Source organism: Vicugna pacos, chromosome 8, assembly GCF_048564905.1.
Source record: "Vicugna pacos chromosome 8, VicPac4, whole genome shotgun sequence".
NCBI classification, from domain to species: Eukaryota; Metazoa; Chordata; class Mammalia; order Artiodactyla; family Camelidae; genus Vicugna; species Vicugna pacos.
This window is the reverse complement of record NC_132994.1, coordinates 52,885,965-52,911,297: the sequence shown is the minus strand read 5'-3', so window position 1 is coordinate 52,911,297 and position 25,333 is coordinate 52,885,965. Positions and strand designations below refer to the sequence as shown.

Here is a 25,333-nt window from a genome sequence, read left to right as displayed (position 1 = left end):
TAAAACACTTCAGTCACAAAAGAACAATACTGTGTGATTCCTCCTATAAGTGACGTAGAGTAGGCAAATTCAGAGACAGAAAGTAGAATGGTGGTTGCCAGGGGCTGGGGTGGGAGGACTGGAGGATAAGGAATTACTGTTTAATATGGACAGAGTTTCAGTTTATGAAGATGCATCTGCAGATGGATGGTGGTGATGATCACACAACAATGCGAATGAACTGAACTGTACACTTAGAAATGGTGAAAATGGTCAATTTTATTTTATATATATTTCATCCCAGTTTGAAAAAAGTTAAACACACGATATTGGATGGGAAATGTGCTGGAGCAAAGTAACGGAGTGAAGGAGGGAGGAAGAAGGACCAGTAGGTAAGAGGCTGAGCTAGACCTCACCACTACAGGATTTCTTACTGGTTTCTGCTCAGGACCTGAGCTACAGGCACAAATCACATGTTTGGAGGAAGATTCAGGAAGACATAAATCTTCCATATGATCATCAGTGGGTACCAAGGTAAATGAGTTGCTAAATTCCCAAGAGCTGGACACCTTTCATTCCCCTCGTGCCTCCGGGAAAAGCACACAGTCCATGGGGGAAGTCCTCAGGAAGATCACCGGCTTCTCAGATTGTCACTTGGACCTACCATTTATCTTTCTGTGCCCATTTTCAGCTTGACATAAGCACTGGTCTGCTGTGCATCATCGAAGAATTTATGAGGCCATTTGAGGAGGTGACTATGATTCGTTTTTGAAAATCAGATAATTATATCTGATTTATGTCTCTAATGGCCTCGTAAATCATCTTAATATCCATGCTTCCCAGAGTTTAGCTTTATCCTATTTACCTTTCTGGACTCACAAAAGATAATCAATGGGGAGTCTAAGTCTAATTGTAATCTTTTAGGAAGTCGTCTCACTTCTATTTTTTTTTTATTAAAATACAAGTTTTTATTAAAGTAAATATTATCAAATCTTGAAGTTTAAAGGTTTGATATCAAAGTTTGATTTATGAAACATCAAAACAATCGATTATAAAGTGAAATTTCTATCCAATCAAGGCTGTTTTGGCTTTGCAATGTCAACCATACAGCCTAGTTGGGCTTTTTTTTCTTTTTGAAGGTAGTTTGACTAATAAACAAACAGACCTTCTAATACTCTTGTTTGCCTCTAACCTAAAGGTTTCATCATTAAGGGACACTATGACCAGCAAAGCCTCATGAAATATTCAGTCTGTTACTCCTTTGTAATGTTATCTTAGTTAGTCATAATTGTTTGAGACTTTTAAAATTTACAAATCTTTCTCAATGAAATAGTGAGACTTTTACAGCTTATTGGAAACCAGCAAATTATGAGTCATCTTGTATTGTCTAGATCCTAAAGCATAGATTCTCATACCTTACTTCTTTGAATATTAAAAACAGTCTCTCCTGAGGGAGGGTATAGCTCAGTGGTAGAGTGTGTGCTGAGCATGTATGAGGTCCTGGGTTCAATCCCTAGTACTACCATCAAAAATAAATAAAGAAAACCTAACTATTCCCCCAATTTTTTTTAATTTAAAAAGTAAATAAATAAAAATATCCTCTCCCTCTTTTCACCATCTTCTGAGACACTCAGAAAAAAAAAAGAGTTTAGCTGAGAACACAGCCTAGAAACAAGCAAGTTATCTAATTTTAAAGATGACATATGACTTAGAAAATAAGTTTCCGTGACCATGGTGTGCCATTAATTTCCCTCTTCGGGTCTTTTTTAATTCTGTCAAAGAGGACACTTCGTTCATTGTGAAGATGGATTAGTAGCACTTCTAACATTCTTAGAAAATGGAAATATTTAAGTGACTGAGAAGTTAGAGCCCTTGACTGAATGTGGTATCAGCTGCTGGGTTTTAAGGTCAGTGAGGACTAGTGTCAAAAGCTTTTAAAAGTCATTTCTTCCATAATTCAGATGCATTTTGGATCCTTTTCTCCACTTTTCTGTATCTACTTAATTTCACGTTTGAAAAATGATCCGTCCTTCTATACCATGTAATCTATTCCCAGGCTTTATTTTAATAATGAAATTCATTTGTGCCGAGAAATGATTTCTAAGGTAGAATTAAAGGCAAGTGATTTAACTTACCCGAGTCTTGCTTTCCTCATCTGTAAAATGCCAAAAGCTCTTTTCACCTCTAAGAGTGAGATTTCCATGAAATGATTTGCTGTCTTGGTGTACTTTGTAACTAATGCGTACACCCACCGCTCTCCTGCAGTCCAATGAATCCTCATCTGGACTCTTTCAAAAGGCTCCTTACAGGGCACTCCACTACCTGTCTCTCCTCACTCCAGACTATCCCGTGCACGGCTGAGCTGCAGATGAACGTGCAACATGCAAGTGACAGGGGTGGTGCTGACTTGCTCCAGAACTCATTACAAACCCTTAAGCCCAAGGTCCTCAGCGACATGCCACCAACAGACCTGTCCCACTTTCTCTTTTTCCTCTCCTTTACGTCTCCAGCAATCGTTCATTTGTTTATTCCGGTGTACTTACTGAGGACTGACTCTCTGCTGAGCCCCAAGCTAGGTGCTAGAAGCCAAACCAGATGTGTTCAGGCAGGGCACTGCTTATGTAAAGATCTGGGTGGGAAGAAGTGGGGAATGCATGAGAAGAGGGATACAGACTGTGTGGCTGGGACAGAGAGCTTGAAAGAAGGAGATCAATTTGGGAAGTAAAGTGAGAAAACTCCACAGCCCCTCACAAACCTCCTTACGGAGTTATGTCATTATTCTCAGCACAATGAGAAATTCCATTGATTGAACAGAGTTGCAATTTTCTACAATTTTCCTCCCCAGGCTGCTGCTTCTGCAGTTTCTTCGGTGTGAACTACATTCTTCATCTCTCCAGCTCATAACCATTATCTACAACATCAATTTCAAATGCCATCTCTTCCATGGAAAAGTCCCTCCCCTCCCTAAAACTAATAGAGCTTGTATGAAAGTCGTTTATGTCCTTATCTTTTCCAAGGACGAGAGCTGTAGGATCTGATATGGTGGCTGCATGTGGGTATTGAGCCCCTGAAATGTGACAAGTCTGAATTGAGATGTGCTATAAGTGTAACACACACATCCAAGCTTCGACTCAGTTTGAAAAAAAATGAATATAAAATTTAAAAAACTAAAAAAGAGAGAGAAAATAAATATAAAATACCTCATTGATAGTTTTCTGTTGATTACATTTTGAAATAGGAATATTTGGATATATAGGATTAAATCATATTATTGAAGTTACTTTTCTTTTTTTTTTTTTTTTTTTACTTTATTCAGTGTAGCTAGTGGAACTTTTTTTGGCTTGTTTGTTTATTTGGGAACTTTTTTGCTTTTTTGTTTTTTTAAGCGGAGATACTGGGCATTGAACCCATGACCTCATGCATGCTAGCACACACTTTACCACTGAGCTGTTTCTCTCCTCTGAGTGGAACATTTTAAATTACGTATGTGGTTTACATTATATGTCTGTTGGACAACACTCTTCTCGACTATATGCTTCTTGAATAGTGAATATTTATTCAATTTTGCATCTTTTTATGCCCCTAGGAAACATGCTAGATTTTCCATAGTAAAGATTTAATAAATATTGTTTAAATGCATTGCCATTCTCTGAAGTATTTTTTTTTTAAGTACTTTGCAATTTTAGCACACTGCCTACTTTCCATCTGAGATGTGTAGTCAAAACTCCACAGTGAAATCACAGGTGGGGAGAGGGACAGTTTTCCCCCTCGGCTCTGAGAACGGCTAATGTACCAGACACGGTGTGACCATGGCAGACACACTGGGCCACGACAGCTGATTCAGACGATTTCTTTGTTTCCAAAACAAGAGCCTGTATTGCAGTGTGTGGAAAGAGCATGAAGACAAGAGGATCTTTGTGGTTTCTCGCTGTTATCTGAGGAAAAAATCTGCGGTTAAGGTTTAAATTAAATTGACATTAAAAGAGCCTTTGTAGTTACTATGCGTGTTTTAACATCTGTTGCTATAGGTATCCTGACACTGAGCATTACGAATGATGGTTTAGGAGTGATGGAATAAAGTGTGGTTTCCTGCCTCTGGACAGTGTCTAGAGTTGATGTGGTCTTCCTTAATGATGAGACATGGACTGAGGAAAATTGTTAAGAGCATAGAAAACATAACAGAAAGAAAAAAGGATTAAGATACCAAGCATTCCTGGTATAAAGCAAAAAAGTATTTAGGACTTCCCAGTCCCACATCTGTAATTTTACAAATTATTTTGTGTGGGCGGGTTTCTGGTTTAGAGCACTTTTTCTTACAGTTCGTGGAGGTTCCCCCATGGCAACCCTGTATCCACATTCTCTTTTCTTGTGAAGGGAACTTTGAGGATGAACAAACGTATTTTTCACCATAAAATGGTTTGCAGCAACTCTTTGCCAATTTAAAAATCGATTTCCAGGATATTATGGTTTATACCTGGGAAAGGTGGTTCGTTTTGCACTTCTCCTCTGGGCTCATTTTCTCTCTGCCTCCCTTAGGCACCTTCTGCTTTAACCAAACTCAGCTCCTCATTGTCCCTTCAAATGCCTGCTGCTGATCTAGGTTCCTCTCAGTCTCCACCCTCGCCCCACCCAAGGGTTCTCTCTGAATGTCTCCAGTTAAACTCCCCTCAAAAGCGTGTCAGCTTGTCAAGTTGCTATTGAAGATTCAGTATGAAATGAATTCTCACCCCAGTCTCTCTCCTGAGATGACATCAGCCTATGGCAGGCTGGCTCCAACCCGTGTGCCTCGTTTGGGTTTAATCGATTGTGGCCAGTTTGACAAAGTCACATTATTGGTTTTTCCTCAGAAGGAAGCAGAGGGTGTGACTGACACCCAGAACTAATAATCTCCTCTCTAATATACCATGTATTATATGTATTAGTGGAGTGTTCTTTCTGTTTATTTCTCAATAAATTCAAGTAAGCTCAAAGAAATTTTGTTAGAAATAATTTATTTAATTTACCAAGCATAGTGAATATGGCAGGTGCTAGAATGAAAATGTGTTTGTGTATTTGTTGTTGAGCTCCAGCACGTTCTGTGGAGAGGCAGCAGGAGGTGATAGAGAGGACTCTGAAAAAAGTCAGACCTGGATTCTGCATCTTATTTGCTGTGAGACTTTAAGCAAGTCAAGTGACTTCTCTGAGCCTCAGTATTTTTTATCTATAAAATAGTGATGATGTTGACCTTGTTGGGTATTATGTGTAAGAGGTGATAATTACCCAGTGCCCTGAACCCAGCAGGCCTTCAGTAATAGAAAGCTGCTTTCAATGTATTGGGACATTACTGATGGAATCATTGATAGAAATTTGACAGCATTTTTACTGAAACTAAGTCCTTATTTTACTGAGTCCTGAACGCTTGTGAATCTAGAATGGAGAAAAATATCAAACTCAGGTTCTGTAACCTCAGATATTGCATCACTCATAGATTATTACGTTTTCCATAGTCGTTGATAATATATGGCACCAAAAATTCAATGAAAACAAATAAAAATGTCTCAGTCAATCATTAGGATTTTAGCATATTTGATAGCCAGTGTGACAGTCTTATTACAAAACAGTGTCATCTTTAATAAAAATGTAAATTTGTATAAACCTTTATATAGTTATGAACACTTTGCAAAGTGTTCATAAACATTAGCTTCACTGATCCTCACAATAACTATTCTGTTCTGGAGGTAGGCATCTGATGGTGATGGTGATAATGATGATGGTGGTGAGTGTTGGTGGTGATGATGATTAGGGAAAGGCAATAACAACCTCACCCAGGTGGAGGAGAGGTTGCATATGTAAGAAAACACAAGCCAAGGAGGTCAGAGTTCTTAATTCTAATTCTCAATCTGGATCAAAAAAAAAAAGTTATAAACATTCATTAGGAGCATATTAAACTGTCACACATTTTCTATTTGGTCTTTGCAATGGTCCTATCAATTAGATAATATTTCCATTTGGTAAATGAGGATGTTAGGCTCGAAGAGTTTAGTAACATGATCAAGTTTAAAGCAAGCGTTCCAGTCAGAATTTAAATCCCAGCTTGCCATGTTCTTTTCACTATAACCAAGGATTTAACTTGGGCAAGTTATTTAACTTAATTAGCCTTTATTTTCACAGCTACAAGAAGGGTCTAAGTAAGCCCTTGGGACCTTTTCACCTCTGACCTAGTCTGGGTCAGATGTCCCTTCTTGCAGACTAGTTTTCAGCCTGAATGATCTGAAGACACCCCAAGAGGCCTCTTGTTTACCTTCCTTACTGTTTTATGCATTAGAGTCAACCCTGAGTCTGGTGAAGTATGCAGCATCCTTGTCTTAAGAAAATGGCTGGTGAAGTGAGACAGTCCATTTTGGAAGGCCACCCCTTCAGCAACTCCTTGCTCTCAGCCAGTCTGAATCCATTGCTCCTAATATGTGTTTCTCAGCAAATTTGATCTCTGTATCACTTAAAAGAAATGACTAGCCTTTAGTATAGTTCATTGTCTCCCATTTAGTTGTACATTTTTTTTGCCTCCATAGCACCTAACACATAATAGCCTTCAAAAATGTTTGAACATATAAAGGAAGGGATCTGCATTGAAAATACAGCACAATGATCCAGATGAACCCGAAGCTGGAAATCTGGATCCATCCATAGAACTGGGTGCCCAGTTTACACTAAATGACACGCATGTGTGCATTTACTTTTTGGAGAAGCAGGCCCTATACAGGGACAGGAGAGTAGTAGTGGGGTACAGGCCCTTGAGAATGCAGAAGGTAAAAACCAGAGGGGATTGTACAGCACCTGCTTTCCTGCTCACCTCAAGGGACAGGTCTGAGCAGTGGTGGAGAATGGATGTCAGGACAGGATGCTGAAGGGTGGTGTTCTCCAGTGGCTTTGAAACTCTGAGCACGAATTATGCCACTGGGGCCTCTGGTGATGCTCAGATAAGACAAAAAGCTTGGCAAAGGAGTGTTTTCCACCCCGCTAAGCCCCCACCCCCATCCTTGCCCTCTCATGCTGGCACTAACACAGAGAGGCTAGGACATCACAAGGATGCCAGTCACCAGGAAAAGTGGCTGTGCAGAGCCAAGACAACACAAGTGGGGCTGGAGGCCCAGATGAGGTTAAACTTGCACAGACACACACACACACATCTGAATGTATTTCTGGGGACACTCTGAGGGGAGACTAAGAGATATAATTTGGCTGTTACCTTTAAACTGACCTCATTTGCCCAAAAAGGCTCCTGAGGGCTGGAACACATTCAAAGGAGCTAATCAGGTTAATAAACAGTTACTTGAGAAAGTTCTTACCACTTGGCCCTGTGACAAAAAGATAAGATGTGTTTTCCTTGTGAGGAAAGAAAAGATACAGGGGCTGCAAAAACTCCTCCTTGATTTGAAGGGCAAGAGCAGGAACCCTGAAGGCCTGGAGCAGTGGTTCTCAAAGTAGGATCCCCAGAACAGCAGCAGCAGCTTCCCCTGGGAGCGTGATAGAAATGCAAATCCTGCTCCCCATCCTAGATCTACTGAATCGGAAACTCTGGAGATGGGGTTCAGAAATCTGTGTTTCAACCAGCCATCTATGTGGGTCTGATGCAGGCTGAAATTTGAGAACCATGTACCCAGTGGAATTTGAGAAAAAAATGGGGCTGGCCTGTGATGTGGGAGGAAGCCCTGGCATTTGTACTGCCCCTCAGTGGGCCCCATTTATGTAATGCCTCTGCCACTGGCCTCCCCTCAACCCCAACAAAGGACGAGGAGCCCAGCCCCCACCCGTCAGAGCACTGCCCCCCAGACCACGCCCCTCTTGGCCACACCCCAGTGTCTGTCCAACTGGGGTTTCCTGTACAAAAGGCCACAAGCCCTCTTCATGCTGAGCATGCGGTCTGCCACTGAGCTGTGTCCTCCCCCTGCCATGATGCTTCCTTGCCAAGGCTACTATATGTAGAATTCAGAAAAAAGTTCTGAAATCCTAGGTCAACTAGAAAATCGATATCAGTTGAACTTGAGTAACTCCAAATTCCAAATGAATGAACTTTTCTTCTAGTCAAGGACTAAAAATATTTTTTCCACCACATGCCAGCTCTGGAAATTTTTAAATATGTTTGTTAAAAATGTCTTCATTTCCAGGAAAACGAGAGACAGCAAATAATTAAGAGCACCATGGAGATTTTAGGAGCTGGAAAGTCATGAAAAACATACTCAACTCTGTGATTTATTATTTCTCTTTAGATCAGTAGAGAATATTACCTTTCCCTTTTCAGAAATTCATTTTTGAATAGCTCAAAGTCTACATCCTGTTGAATTAATGTAATTGTATATAATTTAATGAAGTAAAAGAGAGCAGAAACACGATTATGTTAACCACTACCAGACACATACTATATCCTTCAAGATAACCAGACATAGGGACTTAAATCAGGCATAATTTCCATCTAGGAGAACTAACGATTAGAGTTAAAAGGTGTCTCATTCTAAATGAGGAAATCCATTATATTCATCTCCAGTGGTAAGGGATGATTATTATATTATAATTATATTCTATATTGGCTCAGTATTTCAGCTAAAGTTGCTGAAGAGTAGAAAAAATAATTATAGCAAGCAATTCCATGAAGTGTACATCAGGGAAGATAAAACTCAAGGGAGAAGTCTTCTGTGAGTATGACTTGCAGAGTTGAGCACACAGAGCACATTTTTTTTTTAAGGAAAGTAAAGTGATGATTTTTTAAGGGATGGGTAGTACACTCTCAAGTGGAGAGCGGGCAGGCTCAGATGAGTGGTTGCCCTGAGTTTTTTTGGTTACATAGGGTGTGAAAATGAATGGGCAGAATATTCATTGGGGAAGGAAGGATTTGGGCTTATATTCCCTGATTTTTACCCCAACTCCACCCTCCTGAAGAGAGGAGGGATTTTTGTTCTTATTTAGTCTGGATCAGAAGTGTCATGGCGTCCGTGCATGATGAGTACTTCTAATCTGCAAGGCTATGGAGAAATGATAGAGATGTGGAGAGACTGGGTCCTTGAGTTCACTGGTGGTGATGTAAAATAGTATAGCCATTCTGGACAAGTGTGTCTAGCTCCAGGGAGGAAATTTCTCCAGGGCACACTTTAAATATGTGTTTTATGGACAGTGTTGGCTGATTTCTAAGTCACCTCCTAGCTTTGAAGTTATTTTCATGAGAGCCACTCAGTAGTTTTAAGACATGCAGACAGTAGCATTAGGCATTACAACATAAGGCCATTTGTGCATTTCAAAAATAGCCTTTAAAAAATAAATTCAGTTCTTGATTCTATGCTTATCTAGCATAGAATTTGTTCTTCTGGCTATAATCTCACAGAAAACTTTGTGGGAATTGTACATTACTAAAGCCATTTGGCCTAGAGATGCTGCCTCATTTGGTAAGAAAAGCCCTGGCAGTAAGTTTATAAGCTGGCTAGCCTTCCCCAAGTTCTGATCTGCTACAGAATGGTTGGACAACTTCAGAGAAGCATCAGCTTTATCTTTTGGAAAATGAAAACCATGTGAGAAGTTTTACTCAGTGGATGAATATGCAGAGAGGAGCTCTGGGCTAAATGCAACAGTCCACAAATTAGAAATATTGTTTATATGAACCACAGTGAAGTTCTGGGAAGAACAGTTATAACAACAAATAAAATTTCAAAGAGTAATGAAAGAGCTGTATAGAAGGGACTCATTTAGTGCCTAGAATAACAACAACAACAAAACATTATTTGGGCACTTCACTTTACAGAATGAAATACTGGTCTGATTTCCTCTTTGATGTGCCCTTTGATGGACAGCTGCCTTCTTGAAGAGAAAGCCTCATTTAACTTCAGTTACATGAGAAGCTCAAATATGCCTTGCTGTTACCTCCAACCATTTGTTCATCTTTCACATAATAGCTATTCAAATGCTGGGAAACTGTAGCCATGGCCTTCCTAAGTTTTTCATATCCATCTTTCTTATTTGATCTCTCTATCAGAGTTTCTCTAGAGAAACAGAGCCATTAGAAGATACATAAGAAGAGAGTTATCTCAATGAATTAATTTATACAATTGTGGAAATGGCAAGTCTGAAATGTATAGAGCAGGGTGGAAGGTTGACACAATCTTGAGGCAGAATTTCTTCCTTCTCAGGGAAATTTCAGCTTTATTCTTAAGGGCTTTCAACTGATTGGGTGAGGCCCACCCAGATTTTCATGAAAGTCAACTGACTGCAGATATTGATAACATCCACAAAAACCCTTCACAGCAAATCATAGATTAGTGTTTAATTTTATAACCAGATATATAACCCAGCCACATTGATACGTGTAACTAACCATCACAATCTTCTCTCCCCTTGCATCTGCTCTTATTTGGGTGGTAGCTTGTCAATACCCCTATTAAATTCGGAAGAACAAGTCTAGAACCAGTGCTCCTGATTTGATTTATCAGGACAGAGGTCAATGGATCACCTCCCTTGTTCTGGCCTCAGTGTTTTTACTGATATAGCCTCATTCCAACAGTCCAGAAGATGGATTAGATGATTCCTATAAAGTTTAGTGTGAACCAAAATCCCTAGGACTTTTTCCACTTGAAATGTTTTTAAGCCAGTCTCTCTTATTCCACAGCTAGAAGGAAAATAGTGAGTTGACCTGTCGTAGCTCAAGTGTAAGAAAGCTCAAGTACATAGTTAAACTTGATTAACTGTGAGTGACTTTCTTGGTACAAGTTATATGGGGGATTACAGTATGTCAGAATTGACAAGGTCATAAACATCTTGATTTCCCTCTGCCCCTACTTGCCAAGTGCCTGCAAATTTCTCTGAAGTAACTAGTGACTCTGTCTCTTCTGAGAACCAGTTTCATCTTTGGAAAGCTAACTGTGAATAATCACAAAATTAATCACCCTTATTCATGTATATGCATTATATGTACTCACAGAGGGCTCACATGCCTTCCTGTTACTATGCCCTGCTTATCTTCTGATTCTCACCAATTTTTAGGTAAGTATGATCACTGCGTCTTAACGGATGAGAAAATACTTAGAGTTTAACTTAGTCGTTCAAAATCACACCTTTAATAAGTTCAAGAAACAACTCTTGAAATCAGACCTTCTAACAGTCCTAAGATATTGAGACAAACATCAAAACAGACAGAAGCTAAACCTATGAATGGGTAGGTGGATGAAAAAGTTTGATCAGCCTTAAAAATACGGTTCTGGGCTAGATTCAAAGAAGCTGGAACAAAAAATGAGGCTGTGAAATTTCCAAAGATTGGGTCTACTACTTCATTCAGACCCCAAGAGGTGACAGGTACACATGAGCAACTAATACAAAAAATATTTGTTAAACTTGATCCATGCAAGACACTGCTTGGGGTGACAAGGTGTCTAAAGTGAAACCTGGCATTTATCAATACCAGTGGATGGAAAGGTGAGAAACACCTGGCGATGAAATTATAAGTAAATCACCAGCCACTTAAGTTCAAAATATGTCAAAATTACATAAATCCTATGAAAAAATAAACACAGACAGACAGACAGACATATATCCATAAATAAATAAATGCATGCTATGGAAATCACTGGTCCAAGGACATGTTAGAAATTTTACGATAGCCCTCAAGGTCTCATACACCTTCTTAGAAAAAAGAATAGCAACAGTAATGGCCAAGAAATCAGTCTTACAGACCGAACCCTCAGGGCAATTCACAGGGTATAAATGGAGTCTTCCTATTTCATATACACATCATGAGTTATTTTCTCCTAACCCTTCTAGCATGACATTATGGCAAAAAAAATTCTTTTGTATTTCTCATAACTCCAGGAAGGGAATATACCTCATGGTAATCATCCATGAAAATAAACACTAGCTGGAATCATTAAAGAATGCATGAATCATGGGGCTATACCATATAACAGATTTACACGAGAAATCTGAAGTAAAAATGGGAGGGGGTGTTCAAGGAGGAAGATACTTCATGGAGTTGTAATCAGCCTTCATGAAGATATTTTTAGAGTCAGGTTTTCAAGCTTGGGTAAGATTTGACCTAGCAAAACTGAGATGAGCTGAAGAGTAAAAGTCATCCCTGTTGACAAGAACCCATGAGAACCCAGACATTCAATGGTCGAAAAATGAAGGATTAGTTAAGAAAAGACTAAATAATCTGTTCTGGCTGGTATATGGCCCAAAGGGAGGTGAGTCATGGGGAATAAGATTGTAAGTGGAGAGATTCCAGGTAAACAAAGTGCTTGGCCCTTAATCAGTAGAAAATACCAAGTCACTGAAGGTACCAAGCAAGGAAGTGGTATAATCAAAACCATGTTTTAGGAAGATAGATCTAGCCGGAAAGTGTTGGGTGGATTGGAAGAGGCAAAAGAAGAAAGGGAAGTGAGTAGGCTGCTGTGATGGTGTTCAATCAGCACTTAACCTGTGACTCTTGGGTGCTTAAAGAATGTTCCCTCTGGGACTGAGAAGGGAAAATGTACTACTGAGCTTGTTGTCTGCTGGCCATCGCTCTTATTTCAATCAACAACATTCCCTTAATATTCAATTCACTAGAGACAGGCCTGGCATTCAAATCCTTTGTTTTCATACACTGTAAGTTTTTGTTTTGTTTTGTTTTGTTTGTTTTAGTGGCCTTATTAGCTAAAGTACCCATAAACATTCATTCGAATAATTTTGTTCCACGTTTTTGGAAAATTCTTTCCTATTTTTTGATTAGTGAGAATTAGTTATGTTCAGAATATTTGCTCTCTATTTCTTTATAAAATGCAAGTTCTTATTTTATTTAACACTAGACATGGACAAATGATCCTTTAAAAAAAAAACACCTTTTATTATCTTCTAGCACTTGGTGGAAGGCTCAGGGACATCTGGATTGTGGAAAGAAATGAAATTTTGGTCATTATCAATTTGGGATGTAAACAAAGATCGTAAAATTCAAACTTGTAAGAACCATTTGAGTTCAAGCAATCTGACAGCTTTTATTCTTGGGTGAATCTTCATCACACAGTCTACTCTGTCATTTCCACAAAGAACAACCCCAACTCTATCTCCTCTTTTCCCAAACTGGGGCTGGTGTTCAGTTGGCATGTATGGTAAGTTACACTGATTTTGAAATATTGGAATCCTTCTATAAGGGTTAATAAATACCCACTGTCCAGAACCTTCTGAGTGTCCTCTGCCTCCAACCAACCCAGTGGTCCAAAAAGGGCTGTCCCAAAGGACGCGACAAGAACTCTTCACAGTCTAACACACAAAAGGGTGAAAGCGAGACAGCAGGGGCCCTAAGCAATCCTGTCTGTGTGCTACAGACAATATCTGGGCTCCGTGCCCCTGCTATTCAGCTGGTGAAATATTTTGAATTATCACAACTAACTAAAAGCAACTTTTTTTCCCAGATAATTTTACTCCTTGCATCTAATTAGGCTATGAGCTACATGAAAAAAATAATGTGTATTCTTTCTGAAGTCTGGGTTAAGAGGCATCTCTGCCTCTCACTAGGTAGACTATTATCTCAGGTTTTTCCACAAGAGAAAAATATTTCCTCAGGGCGCATCCCTGAGCTTGCAATCCAAAAAAAGGAGAAAGCTCTATCTCCCTGCTTCAGTATGAAAAGTAGAGACTGCAGAGAAACACCCTGATTGGTTCTGATTGGGTCACATGCCAACTCTTGGCCCAATAACCATGGCCAGTGGCATGAGGTCCCACAATTGTCTTTGCCTAATGTTTTATATGAAGCTCTCCCCATAAAGCTGAAAGGTTTGCTGTTTTCTTTTGAGGTTATATGAGGGCCATACTAATGAAATGCATTAAATACGTATTTCTGGACACCCGTTGGCAGATTTCACTATTTCAAGGCGGAGGGATCACCAGGGATAATATTGCTTCTGGGATCTTTCATTGATTCTAATTCTTTACCTTTAATATTATTAGTTTTTTTTTCACATCTCCAAAATGCTTCTGTCCTGAAAAATATCTTTTTTTCCTTCTCCATTTACATAGAACATTCATAGTAATGGTAATTTTCCTCTGTCTCAGTTGTCCTGAGGTCACAGTGAGCTTTCCAGTTTCAGCACTTTCCATAGGATTTTCAAACAACGGCAGTTCATTCCCGCTCCCTTCTCCCATCTCCCACATGTTCAGTACCTCACACACTCCTTGGACATAGCAGGTACTTGGTAAATATCTATTGATTAGTTTTGACTTCTTTCTTGTGTTCAGGGAACAATTGCATCTTACGATTTTCTTTATAAAACATGAAGTGAGAAAAAAAATAGAATATTGAAATAGAAACCATTACCAACACAGCACAAGCATCATTTAGAGGAAAATCGTTTTTGCATAAAATTGAAACTGGCTGTGCTGTGAAGCTTCTTTTACAAGAAGACTCATCGAAGGAGCAGAAACATCAGGGAGTCGTAATAAGCCCCTATTTTGGAGGTTAATAATCTTCTCTTTCATTTAGCACCTTCAATTTAATTAAGTAATGTACACTGTTCACATAAGGAGACTTTAATTCAGTCTTATCATTACAATTTAAATGGATTTTTCTAACAACTGCCCTAAAACCATAAGATTATTTTAAGAGCCTTGTGAGTTTTTTCACAGTTTATCTAATGGAAGTAATACATAGTTATAGAAGAATGCGACTGGTGTGGCAAGTGGGGAGAACATGTAGTGGATAAACCAAGCGTTATTTGATCATTGTTCATTCAACAGCGCTGGGCGCAACAACACCATAGAAGTCGGGGCACTGAATTGTCCCAGCAGAACCCAGGCTATGTGAAGACATAGCCTGGAATCTGCAATGTGTCTGGAAGGGACTGCAAGGCTTACCTGCTCCGAGCCTCTCATTTCACAGATAAGGGCAGTGAAGTTCAAATGGGTTAAGTGACTTGCTCAAGGTGGCTGCAAAGCCAGAACTAGGATCCAGTTCTCTTAATCCCGTTCACTCATTTCTGAAGAAAATCATTTTTCTCTTTTAAATGTTTTTTTGGTTTAGTAAATTGGAAATCCAAATCACTTGTAAACTGGCTGCTTCATCCCAGAATAACATAAAAGCCAGATTATATTTGCTGTTTAGGAAGTTTTCATGTGCCATGCCTGACCCTACCCTAAACCGTAAGAATCTAATAAATTCATAATAGGCCTAGATTATTAATGAATTCAACAGCTACATGAAATAATAAATGACATTGTATTTGATTCAGGGTGGGGAGGAGGAAGACGGGAAGGAACTGGTCTCTGAAGGGCAAAACGGTAGAACTCCAACAAAGGACACAGAGTGGCACTTCTGCTCTGTGTTATCCTCAGGGATAACCCCTCTCAGTGCCCCCCTGCCCGGGCCCACCCGGCGACCTCCTACCCAACCTACTCAACCCACCCCCAGACCTCCAAGACCCCACTTTTTTCATGCTTCATTCTGTCTTCCCTGACCTTCATCCAGGACACACAGAGCTTGAAAATAAAATTTAAAAAATTTAAACACTATGGGTGAATCTTCATTTTTTTAAAGCGCCCAGGTTTAGAAATGCATGGAGATAGATATGCCTTCTTGAGACCACCTGTGTACACAGTGCTCATTCCCCTGGTCTAGGCTGCCTTTCCCCTGAGCATATTCCAGTTCATCCCTAGTACAGCTAATCTGATCACTCGAAAGCTTAAAATCCTTAAGTTTTCCCTCCCTGTGATTGAAGGATAACATTTCAGCATCCAGGCATTCAAGTCCCTTTGATACCTGACCCCCTTACTTCCCTGGCTTTCTGTCTTGCCCTCTGCTGTCTTACCCCCAATGTCGGCTCAGGACAAGTCCATCATGCTCTCCACCCAAAAGCCGTCCCCATCACCTCCCTTTCCTGGTTGTCCCCAAAGGTGAACTCCTACTGGCTTAAACACTGTTTTACAGCTGTTGATTTCCTTGTCGGTTTCTTAAGGACAGTTGTCCCTTATTTTTTATTCTCTGTGCTTTGACTAGTATCTGGCTTTAAGCCAGTCAACAAATATTTCTTTATCACTTGCTATAGGCTGGGAGCTGTGCTCTGGGGATAGAATCGTGAGCCTGTTGGGAGTTTCGGCTCAATGTGAAGGCAGACAGGAAATGGGGAGGGATGGGCTAGGAAGAGGGAACACACAAAAGAAACTTTGTAAATGTCCCATTGATGAATAAATGAGAGAAAATAGTGTCTTTCTCCTTGTGAAACTCACATTCTAATAGGGAAACAGACAAGTAAATAAGGGTGAATGGGTGTTCTCATTTGCACAAATAAATACTCTAATGGGTCAAGGGGTGGTGGGAAGTCAGACAACAGTAGTCTGTCCCAAGTATGCGACACTTAGCAAAAGTTCCCAGATAGAAAAGAGAGGTCAGAGGAAAGAGTTTGTATTCAATCAAAGACATAGGAGAAAAGTCTTTAATACAACTGCAAATTAAATGATATGGTGGAAGATTTGGATGCATTGAGGGCACAATGGGAGAGGACAATGCAGATTCTAAGGGAACTGGTGTCCCAGGCCAAAGAGTTTAGACTTGACCAGTTAGATAAGTGCTCTTCAACTGGTGTGTCACCTGTTAGTGGGTCGTGAAATCAAGTCAGTGGATTGAAATAAGCATTTTAAAGGAATAGATTAAAATAGGAAATAGTGCATTTCATGGAAAAAGAATAAACTTGGAAGTAGAACCAGTCATTTCAGTTGTATCTCTTTATATCATCATAAATGCATATCTGCACAGGGCTTTCTGACAGCACATCCATCCTCATCAAGCAGGTTTGAAGGCCACCGCTGCCATGGATGGAAAACCACTGAAGAGTTTAAAGCTGGGACAAGATCAGCTTTTGCATTTGGAAAGATGCTGTGGTTTCAGTGGGAATAGATGAAAGGGTCAAGGCCATTTAGGGGTTGGCTTTAAGAATCCAGATAAACGACAATAAAATAGTGATTTTCAGGTGGAGAAAAGGAGATAGACTTGAGAGCTGCAAGACAGATAGAAGTGCTGATTCATCCCTCCTTTCCACCTCCAAGCTACTATTCTTTTTCAGCCCTTATTATTTCTTTTATAATCAAAGATTCCTGACTCATCCAGCTCTTTGTGTTCCTGACCCACTTCAATCCATTCTTCGTACTGAATTTTTGAGCTCACGCTTTTAACTGTTTGCTATGTTAACACTTACGATGTGGAAAGACACATCTGCCCATCCCACTCTTCTGCTTAGGACACATTAATGACTAGGCATTGCCCCACCACCCAACCTCTCTACCCAGCTTCAGTTCTTGTCTCTCTTCTTTGGGCTCATTTTCTATACATCCCATGCAGATTCTTGTCTCTGTATTTTGGCTTCTGCCATCCTTTCTGCTGGAAATGTCTTTCCCATTTCAATTCGCCTGGCTTCCTTTAACTCAATGTTCAAGACGCAGGTTAACTGTCACTTCCTCCAGGAAGCCTTCCATGACTTCTCCCAACTGGACCAAATACCTCCCGTCTTTTCTGCCACAGCAGTTTGTACAAACGTCTCTTATGGCTTGGAGCCATAACTATATTAGCAAATATTAACCAGGCGTTCACCCAGTACCAAGCACTGGGCTTACTTGCATCGTCTCACTTTGTCCTCACAAAGCCCTGATGAAGTTAGTATTATCATTAACTCCATTTTACAAGTGTAGGAACTGCTTTGAGAAGTTTCCCAAACAGTGATGCTGGACATGCAGCCAGGCAGAGTGGTTCTCGAGCTCATGGTTTTAACTGGTTGCTACATTAACACTTACGAGGTAGTAATAACCCACAGGCTCATGGGGCAGTCCCCACTGAAGCGCAAGCAACCTTCCTCAAAGGTCACTTAAGCAATTCTATTTCTTTGTGTCTCCACCACCCAGCATAATGCCAGGCAGAGAGTTGTTGATCTTTTGCTGAAACCTTGAAATGCTGCAGAGTATGCAAGCCAGGTGTCAACAAAAAATTGATCAGTCAATCTAAGAAAGAAGTGGAAAATTTTATTTGAGCCAAATTTGAGGATTATAACTGAGAAGAGCATCTCAAAAAGCTCTGAGAATGTCCCGCCGGTTAGAAATCAAGGTCCAGGTTTGTAAATTTTTTGAGACAGAAGGCTATACGTCAAATGATGTATTATTGATAGTTTACATAATCCAGATCTAAGCGACATGTGACCCCTTACAGGATCAAGGAGGGATATTACCTTTTAAGGAGCTGTGTTGTTGATGCTGGAATGTTACTCCTTATGGGTGAGCAGGTACTCCTGCCCAAGGGGGATGTTTGGTCCATGCATAATGCCAATAAATACACAATGCACAGTGTGGGGAGAGGTGGTCAAAGGGCAGAGAAGAATTTTTTGTGTTTAAATTTTTCTTGTCTTGCCATAACATATAAATCTTAGTTCACTCAGGTAAATACTGAGAAGTGTCCAATGGATTTGACCATGAGGTTTATGGGTATCTTGGTGTGAACTTGTTTAAGTGGAGACTCTTTTTGTCCCAGAAAATATTTGGCAATCCATAAATATTGTTTAATGAATAAATTGCAATGGACTGAGGAGTAAATGTGAGGTGAAGAAACGGAGATCATGGTTTCATAAAGGTTAGCTAAGAAGGAAAAGGGCTGAGGTGGTGGTGAAGGAGGGTTTCTGGAATGAGGAAGTTGGTGGGTGAAAAGGGGGTGTTATGTGTTTGGTTAATTTGCTGGCTTTTTAAAGAAAGTTCAAGAACAATGTGTGGACTGTGCTAGGAGGCAGTAGCCAAGAGAGAGGGAGAAGTTAAAGATCCTGGAACAGGGGATTTCTTGGAGAAGACAGAAGGGGAAAGTTCCAAAGCGGGTGTGGGTGGCTTTCCTGTGGCCAGCCGGCCAGGGTTTTTCCCAGGGGCCAGCCCAGCACTGCCGGTTTCCCTGAGCCTCGTTTTTCGATTCCAAAAGCAAATCACACATACTGCCCCGTAGAGATCTTCCCTGAAATCATTCTCTCCTACTTTTATTTTAACTTTCTAAATCCAGGAAAGACTAATTCAAACTAAAAGGTTCATTCCCAGAACTTAAAGCACCAAGAAAAACTTTACTTCCATTTCCAGAGAGAGACCCGTGTCAGTAATTCTGAGCTTTTTCTACGTAAGCTTGGTAGGGTGGGCCCCTCAGTGGGGAGGGGGGGAGAGGGAGTCACAGAACAAAAGCACAAGGACTGTGTTTAGTGTGGAATCCTCACACTCTTGCGGAGGTGAAGCGGGAAGAGGGGGTCAGCTGCAGGGGGAGATGGGGCTGGGGGTGTCGGCCACTTTGAGCAGCACCATAGAAAAGGATGGAGCCATGTGGGCTCTCTCCTTCCTGTCTCTGCCCGCTGTTCCTCCCCACCACCCCATCCCCCAGACCAGGTCTGAGGAAACACAGGGTTAGACCCTGAGATTCTAGAACAGGATGCAACTACCTTGGTCAAGGCTGAGAAGAAAGGACCGGAAAATCCCAAGGGCAATGAATGGCATGAAAGGATGGGGAATTCCAGGAGTCAATCTGTCTTCTCAGGGTGCCTGCTCCTGGGAGGTATTGCTGTGTAAGGCAAACAGTTCTACGGAGAATACTTATTACCTTGATAAAGAATGGTAGCAAAGCACGTTCAGATCTATAAGTGAACAATTACAGTGATTGTCAAAAATAATCAAGCAATTGCTGTTTTTATTGCCTACTATTTGTAAGACCTATTGCTAGCTTCTGACGAATAAAAACAAAAACAAAAGCCTAAGAAGCTGTCCTCATTCTTATGTTCCAGTTGGAGAGAGGATGTGGGCATAATAACAACCAGTGAGCATCCAAGTGCCAGGGTTGCAGACAAGTACTAAACACTACAGATGCTCAGAGAAGCTGTACCCCAGCTGGACAATGAGCACATACAGCTGGGGTGGAGAAGTCAGACGGACATCACTGACCTTGTATGGTGGCACTGCTATATTTCAGGAGTCAGGCTAGGAAGCAGCCCCGGGCACCAGTGTGAGGACTTTGCTTCCAGGAGCCTTTTCCTGAATTACATTAATGTATAGAGCCAGCTTGCTGACAGGCCCCCTTTGGAAAAGGAATAAGTTTGGAGGTCTTTTTTTAATCATCAGTTGAATTATTCAAATAATTGAATTCTAAAAAACTCACTTGACTAGATCTGAATGGAAAGTTATTGTGGCAGCCTAGAAACAAAGTCAGTTTTCTATGATAAAAAATGCCCCTCTGGGAGAGGGGGAGGTATAGCTCAATGGGAGAGTGCATGCCTAGCATGCACAAGGTCCTGGGTTCAATCCCCAGTACCTCCATTAAAAATACACAAAAAAATAAATACCTGATTATCTCCTCCCTCGAAGTAAAAAAAAAATAATAATTTTTTTTTAAAATGCCCCTCTGGGAATTGCTGAAGTTGTGTTCAACATCAAGTTCACTTGGATTTTAAGGGAAAAGATAGCTCTTTACTCCTGGAAAACAAAAGGAAAGATGAGAGGAGCAGGCACTACCTTCTGAGTTCACAAATAAGTACCTGAACGCTCTCTAATTTTTCTGCATCAGCTGATATCATTATCAGCTAGACCATATTAAATTAAGAATAATATTTGTTTACTCTTACATAATAGGAAAAAAACCACTAGCGGAAAATCCCTCGAAGCTGGCCAATCTCTTCAATCACATCTGGTGATTCTCTGGTCTGAAGGATTATTGCTTTTGGATTTTTTTTTTTCAAACAAAGAAATTAATCAAACCGGAGCAGGCTGCTTTAGCAAAGAAATTGTCTTAGTATTTGGCAGGCACACTGCTCGGTGAGAATAGCTGTACAGTTAAAAGAAGGGCCTTACTGTTTGACCCTGTGTCTAGGGAGGTAATTGCTCCTTAAAAAGTCTGAGGCTGTTAGGAGAACAGGCTTCTATAAGCCCCAAGTGAGGGAGTTCTCAATTTGCTCAGGGTGAGGAGGATGTCCTGCCCCAGTCTGTGTTTGTTTACCAGGCTCTCCACAAATGGGTATGTAGCTCTGGATACAGGAGGCCCAGGTGGCCGAGGAGCCAGGCCTGTGGCTTGTATCCGGGCATTCATTTTTCTCACACACGCAGCTGCTCCGGTTTTCCGAGAGCCATTGTGACTGGTCCCTGAGGGGCTCCCAAAGCCACTGGCTGTCAGCTACTCCCTCCAGCACAGCAGCTCACTGCCTGGAGGGACACAATAGGCTTGCATTCCTTCCGGGGCAGAGGGAGCCTTGTGCACTCAGCAGTTTTGGAGGGCACCTTGCCGGAGTCCCGGGCCGGAGGGAGAGCCCTGGTACTCACTCCCAGTCCAGCCTCTCGCCCGAGATCAAGTGCACATCCTCAACCCTGTCATGAATCAGGCCTATAAAAAACATCCGGGAGGCTGGGAAGCAGTGAAATGTGTAAAGGAGTAGCAGGCAGGGACAGACTGAAGCCAGCGTGAGGACTTAGCCAAAGGAGAGAAAGCCTTTCAAGAGGCAGCAGGCAATTAATGCCGCCCTGTTACAAAATGTATTACCCTATCTATTTTTACAACACCTTTCTCCCTGATGCTTCTGGAAAAATGAGTAGTTCTAAATTTCCCTTGCCACCACATTCTCTGTGGAAAGAGAGGCAGTACCCTTACTCCCATGTCCGGAGGCCTCAGAATGGGTTCATTCATGGAAGGTTATTTGGAATCCTGGGCTTTTCTAGTGAAATCTCACCCCACCCACAACTTGCCCCCAGGGGGAGGTGTTAAGGCACAAAACACATACCCGCTCTTAGAAGACTTCACTAAATCAGGTATTTCAGTAAATTCACATGCAATGTAATATATTCTAAAATCCAAGGCCCCAGAAACAACAGTTTAACACCTAGACACATACTTTACAAGAACATTCAGGCAAGTTTTCTGGAAGACTTCAGAAGAATGTGGCTATTTGTTTCAAGTTTCTAATTCATCTTCACAGCTTAAATCTTTCCCTGGAAATCCAGACTCAATCCAGCTGCCTATTTGATAGCTCTCTTGGATGTCTTACAGCCTTATCACCTGCAGCCTTATCACCTCGCAGGTCTTGCCTGGAAAGCCACCTTCTCAGGGAAGCTTTCCTTTCTTATAAAATTAAAATTGAGCCCTCCCATCCCCAATGAGCCTGATCACTCATCTCTGTTTTCTTTCCCCTTACTTATTATAATTTACTTATTTTATTAAATAATTTACTAACACCCTTAATAAATTAATGTATTCCCTTAGTCATAAGTCAAGCTCCACATGGGCAGGTTTTAGGGGAATCTATCCTGTAAACGGCTGTATTCTCAATGCCTGACACACAGCTGGTCTTCAGGAATGAGTGGTGAATGAATGAATGAAAGTTAAAATGTCCAAAGCATTGGATTTTTTTTTAAGATAGAAGATAGCAAATGATTTTATTTCTTCTTCATAGAATTCTGCTTCATACTTTTTCTACTTGGTAGAATAACTTTAAAGGTCAAGCAGTGACTCTTGAAGGCACAGGGTAGACTTGACTAGGGTTTTATTTGGCCAGCATTGTTTGTGTGCTTGGGCATTTTATTTGTTTGTTTTAATTTAAATTTAGAAGCACTTAGTAAGCAAGCACTCCCAGTTTGCCACAATCCCTACTGCTCCCTAGTTTTATACTCGGGTCATAGGGCTGTACACATTTCCTGTTCCTACCAGCCCCTGAAGTCATTGAGTGTGCCCGCTTACCCCTTAGTAGAAGCTAGTTCAATGATTTGCTTAAACCAAGAGGTGCAGTTTTTTTTCCCACATAATAATTTACAGTGTGACTTTGAGCAAATTACTGACATCTTTGGCTATCTTCTGACTCTGAAATTCTTTAAAAACATCTGTGGGTTGTTTGACAGCCTATGCTCAAGGTCATCCAAACTATTTGGAGAATTTCCAGCTGGGTAGCAAATAAAATGACAACTCTTTATATGATTTTTGTGTGTTTTAAAATCCTTAATCCCTATGGTTTCTAATATTCAACAGATCATTTAAGTTTATAGGTCATTTGTATTCTTTGTAGTGAGATATAATATCTTTATATTCTTCTTCCTTAATAAAATCAGTTTATTTTTTTCTATAACCTAATGAAAGGACATGTTTCCACTATAAATTGAATAATTGTAAGACAATATTACATGAGTTTTGCTCTACATATAGAATATAAGATTTACATTTCAATACATCAAAATTCTTAATCAGTCAGGCCATACAAATTCATCTGACGAAATTTGTTTAAAATCTATTCGTAGTCACCCCAAAGTTAAGTCTATGGCAAAAGAGACATTGAAAGTAATCCAGAATAAAAGATTGATTTTAAAACACAAGGTTGGTGACTAATAAGGAACAATTACCAAACTTCAAACTCAAAACCCTCCAAAGAAGAAGAATAAAAAAACTTTTCCATCTCTAATGAAATTTAGTACTTTTTAGGTTGATCAAAAACACATTTGGTACGGCCGTCAGGAAGAATTCCCATTGTCATCTCAAACTTTTAGACTTTCTTTTAGACTTTCATTAATGAATCAACTAAACACTTTGAATGCACCTTCTAACATGCTTATGGGGCCATAGAGTGCAAAGAATACTGTTGGAAACCTCCCATGTTAACATTAGGATAGTAAATACAAAAAAAAGATGATTTTCAACAGCCTGGAAAAGAGTACATATAAATAAAGCAATTAAAAGATACATATGTAATCAAAGAAAGAAATATGGTGATTTTAACTGCTTGAGATTCTTATAAACTTTAAAAGAAATTATTCTTTAAAAAATGAAACAAGACACTGTAAAAAGAGGGAGAACTAAGACATCCGTGTTCCTAACAATGGCTGCAACAGTTTCTGTTTTGCCTGTTACTGTCTTGCTTTGCCTATAGATAGTGCACATATTTTTACATTTGCAATGACAGTGATTGAACAATTCTGTATTTGGATCTCTTTCATATAATTATGTTCTAAACATTTTCCATATTGCTACAGTCTTCACAATATTTATTTTTAGTGATGGCATAATATTCCATCAAATTGCTTAAACATTCTTTTGCTGTTGCAATTTTAGTTTATTCTCGGTGTATTTTTAAAAATCTAATTGTCAGCATTACTAACTAAAATTCAGTACTGTGATTTTATCTTTTCATCCTTTTAGTATACACTAATTTCACCAATTGGTTAACTGTAAAAGAACCCTCAAGAGTTTCAAAGACCATGGACAAGACATACTAGATCAGGATAAATTTTAAGCATTTGATGACAAGTTTTATAGCACCCCAACACTTGCTAAAACTGCATGCTTGTAAAGGAATAGATGCTGGATTCAAGGTGCCTGGGTCCTGCCTTTGCTTGATACCAGCATTGTGTCTTGGGGACTTTTGCTTCACTTCTCTGTGCCTCTGTTTTCTCATCTGCAAAGTGGGACTCATAATAGTGCATATCTTGTAAGACTGTTCTCAGGATTAAACAAAATGATGTATGTTAAACACTTAGAACAGTGTGTTTCATACTAAAATGCTATGTAAATGTTATCCTTTTAATATTGGAATAGCTTTACATTGTTTTCTCTATCTTACAGGAATTCTACATGCAAGCAAGACAAGTGGAAAGTTTTCACTTTAAAAAAAAAGTGAGATAATTTCTTAGGCAGAAGCAACTTCTTTTATAATCAAGTTTTTGCAATAGTAAAATATATGTTAATTCATTTAGCAGCAATTAGAATCTAACTATGTGGTTAGTATTTTCTCTGGTTAGAATAACTGGCAATCCACCTTAGATGTTTGTGAACTGCCATGCTAACAACAAAATCATAAGAGTCAAAGTAAAATAGGGACCATCTACTAACACTATGTGCAGGCAAACACTTGGACATTAACAAATACTGCAAAATCTGCACAGGAAATATTATTACCCCAATCTTACCGATGGGGAGAGAGATTCAGTGAGGTGAAATGACCCGCCAAAAAACATATGTTCCTGGAAAATGAGTGGCCAGCACTGATCGATTCAGGTTATGTTAAGGTTTAACAGATAGGGACATTGTGAGACTCTTTCCATGAGTGTCCATTCCACCATATTTTATCACCAAATCCCCATTAAACATCAAAAGAGATAAAATGCATTTTTTTTTGCACGTTTTAGGTACGAAGATGGATCAAGAGCCCAATGGTCAGTGTGGACAAGCATCAGAGTCCCAGCCTGAAGTACTCGGGCCCCTCAGTGGTCCACATCCCGCCAGGGGAGCCAGACTTCGAGCCTTCCTTGTGTCAGACATGCCTGGGGGACCACGCTTTCCAAAGAGGGGTTCTCTCTCCGGAGAAGGAGTCATGCTCATGGGAAACTCAATCCGGGTGTGAAGTAAGTGCAT

At 40.1% G+C, this 25,333-nt stretch overlaps 1 protein-coding gene across 1 annotated transcript in view; it reads left to right on the top strand.

Moving 5' to 3' along the window:
• The window catches only part of SGK1 (serum/glucocorticoid regulated kinase 1), a 106,230-nt gene that overhangs the window by 17,714 nt on the left and 63,183 nt on the right, over positions 1 to 25,333 (top strand). The window contains exon 2 of the mRNA XM_015235824.3: positions 25,108 to 25,323. Coding sequence (XP_015091310.2) covers positions 25,108 to 25,323 — 216 coding nt within the window. The remainder of the gene's footprint in view (positions 1 to 25,107; positions 25,324 to 25,333) is intronic.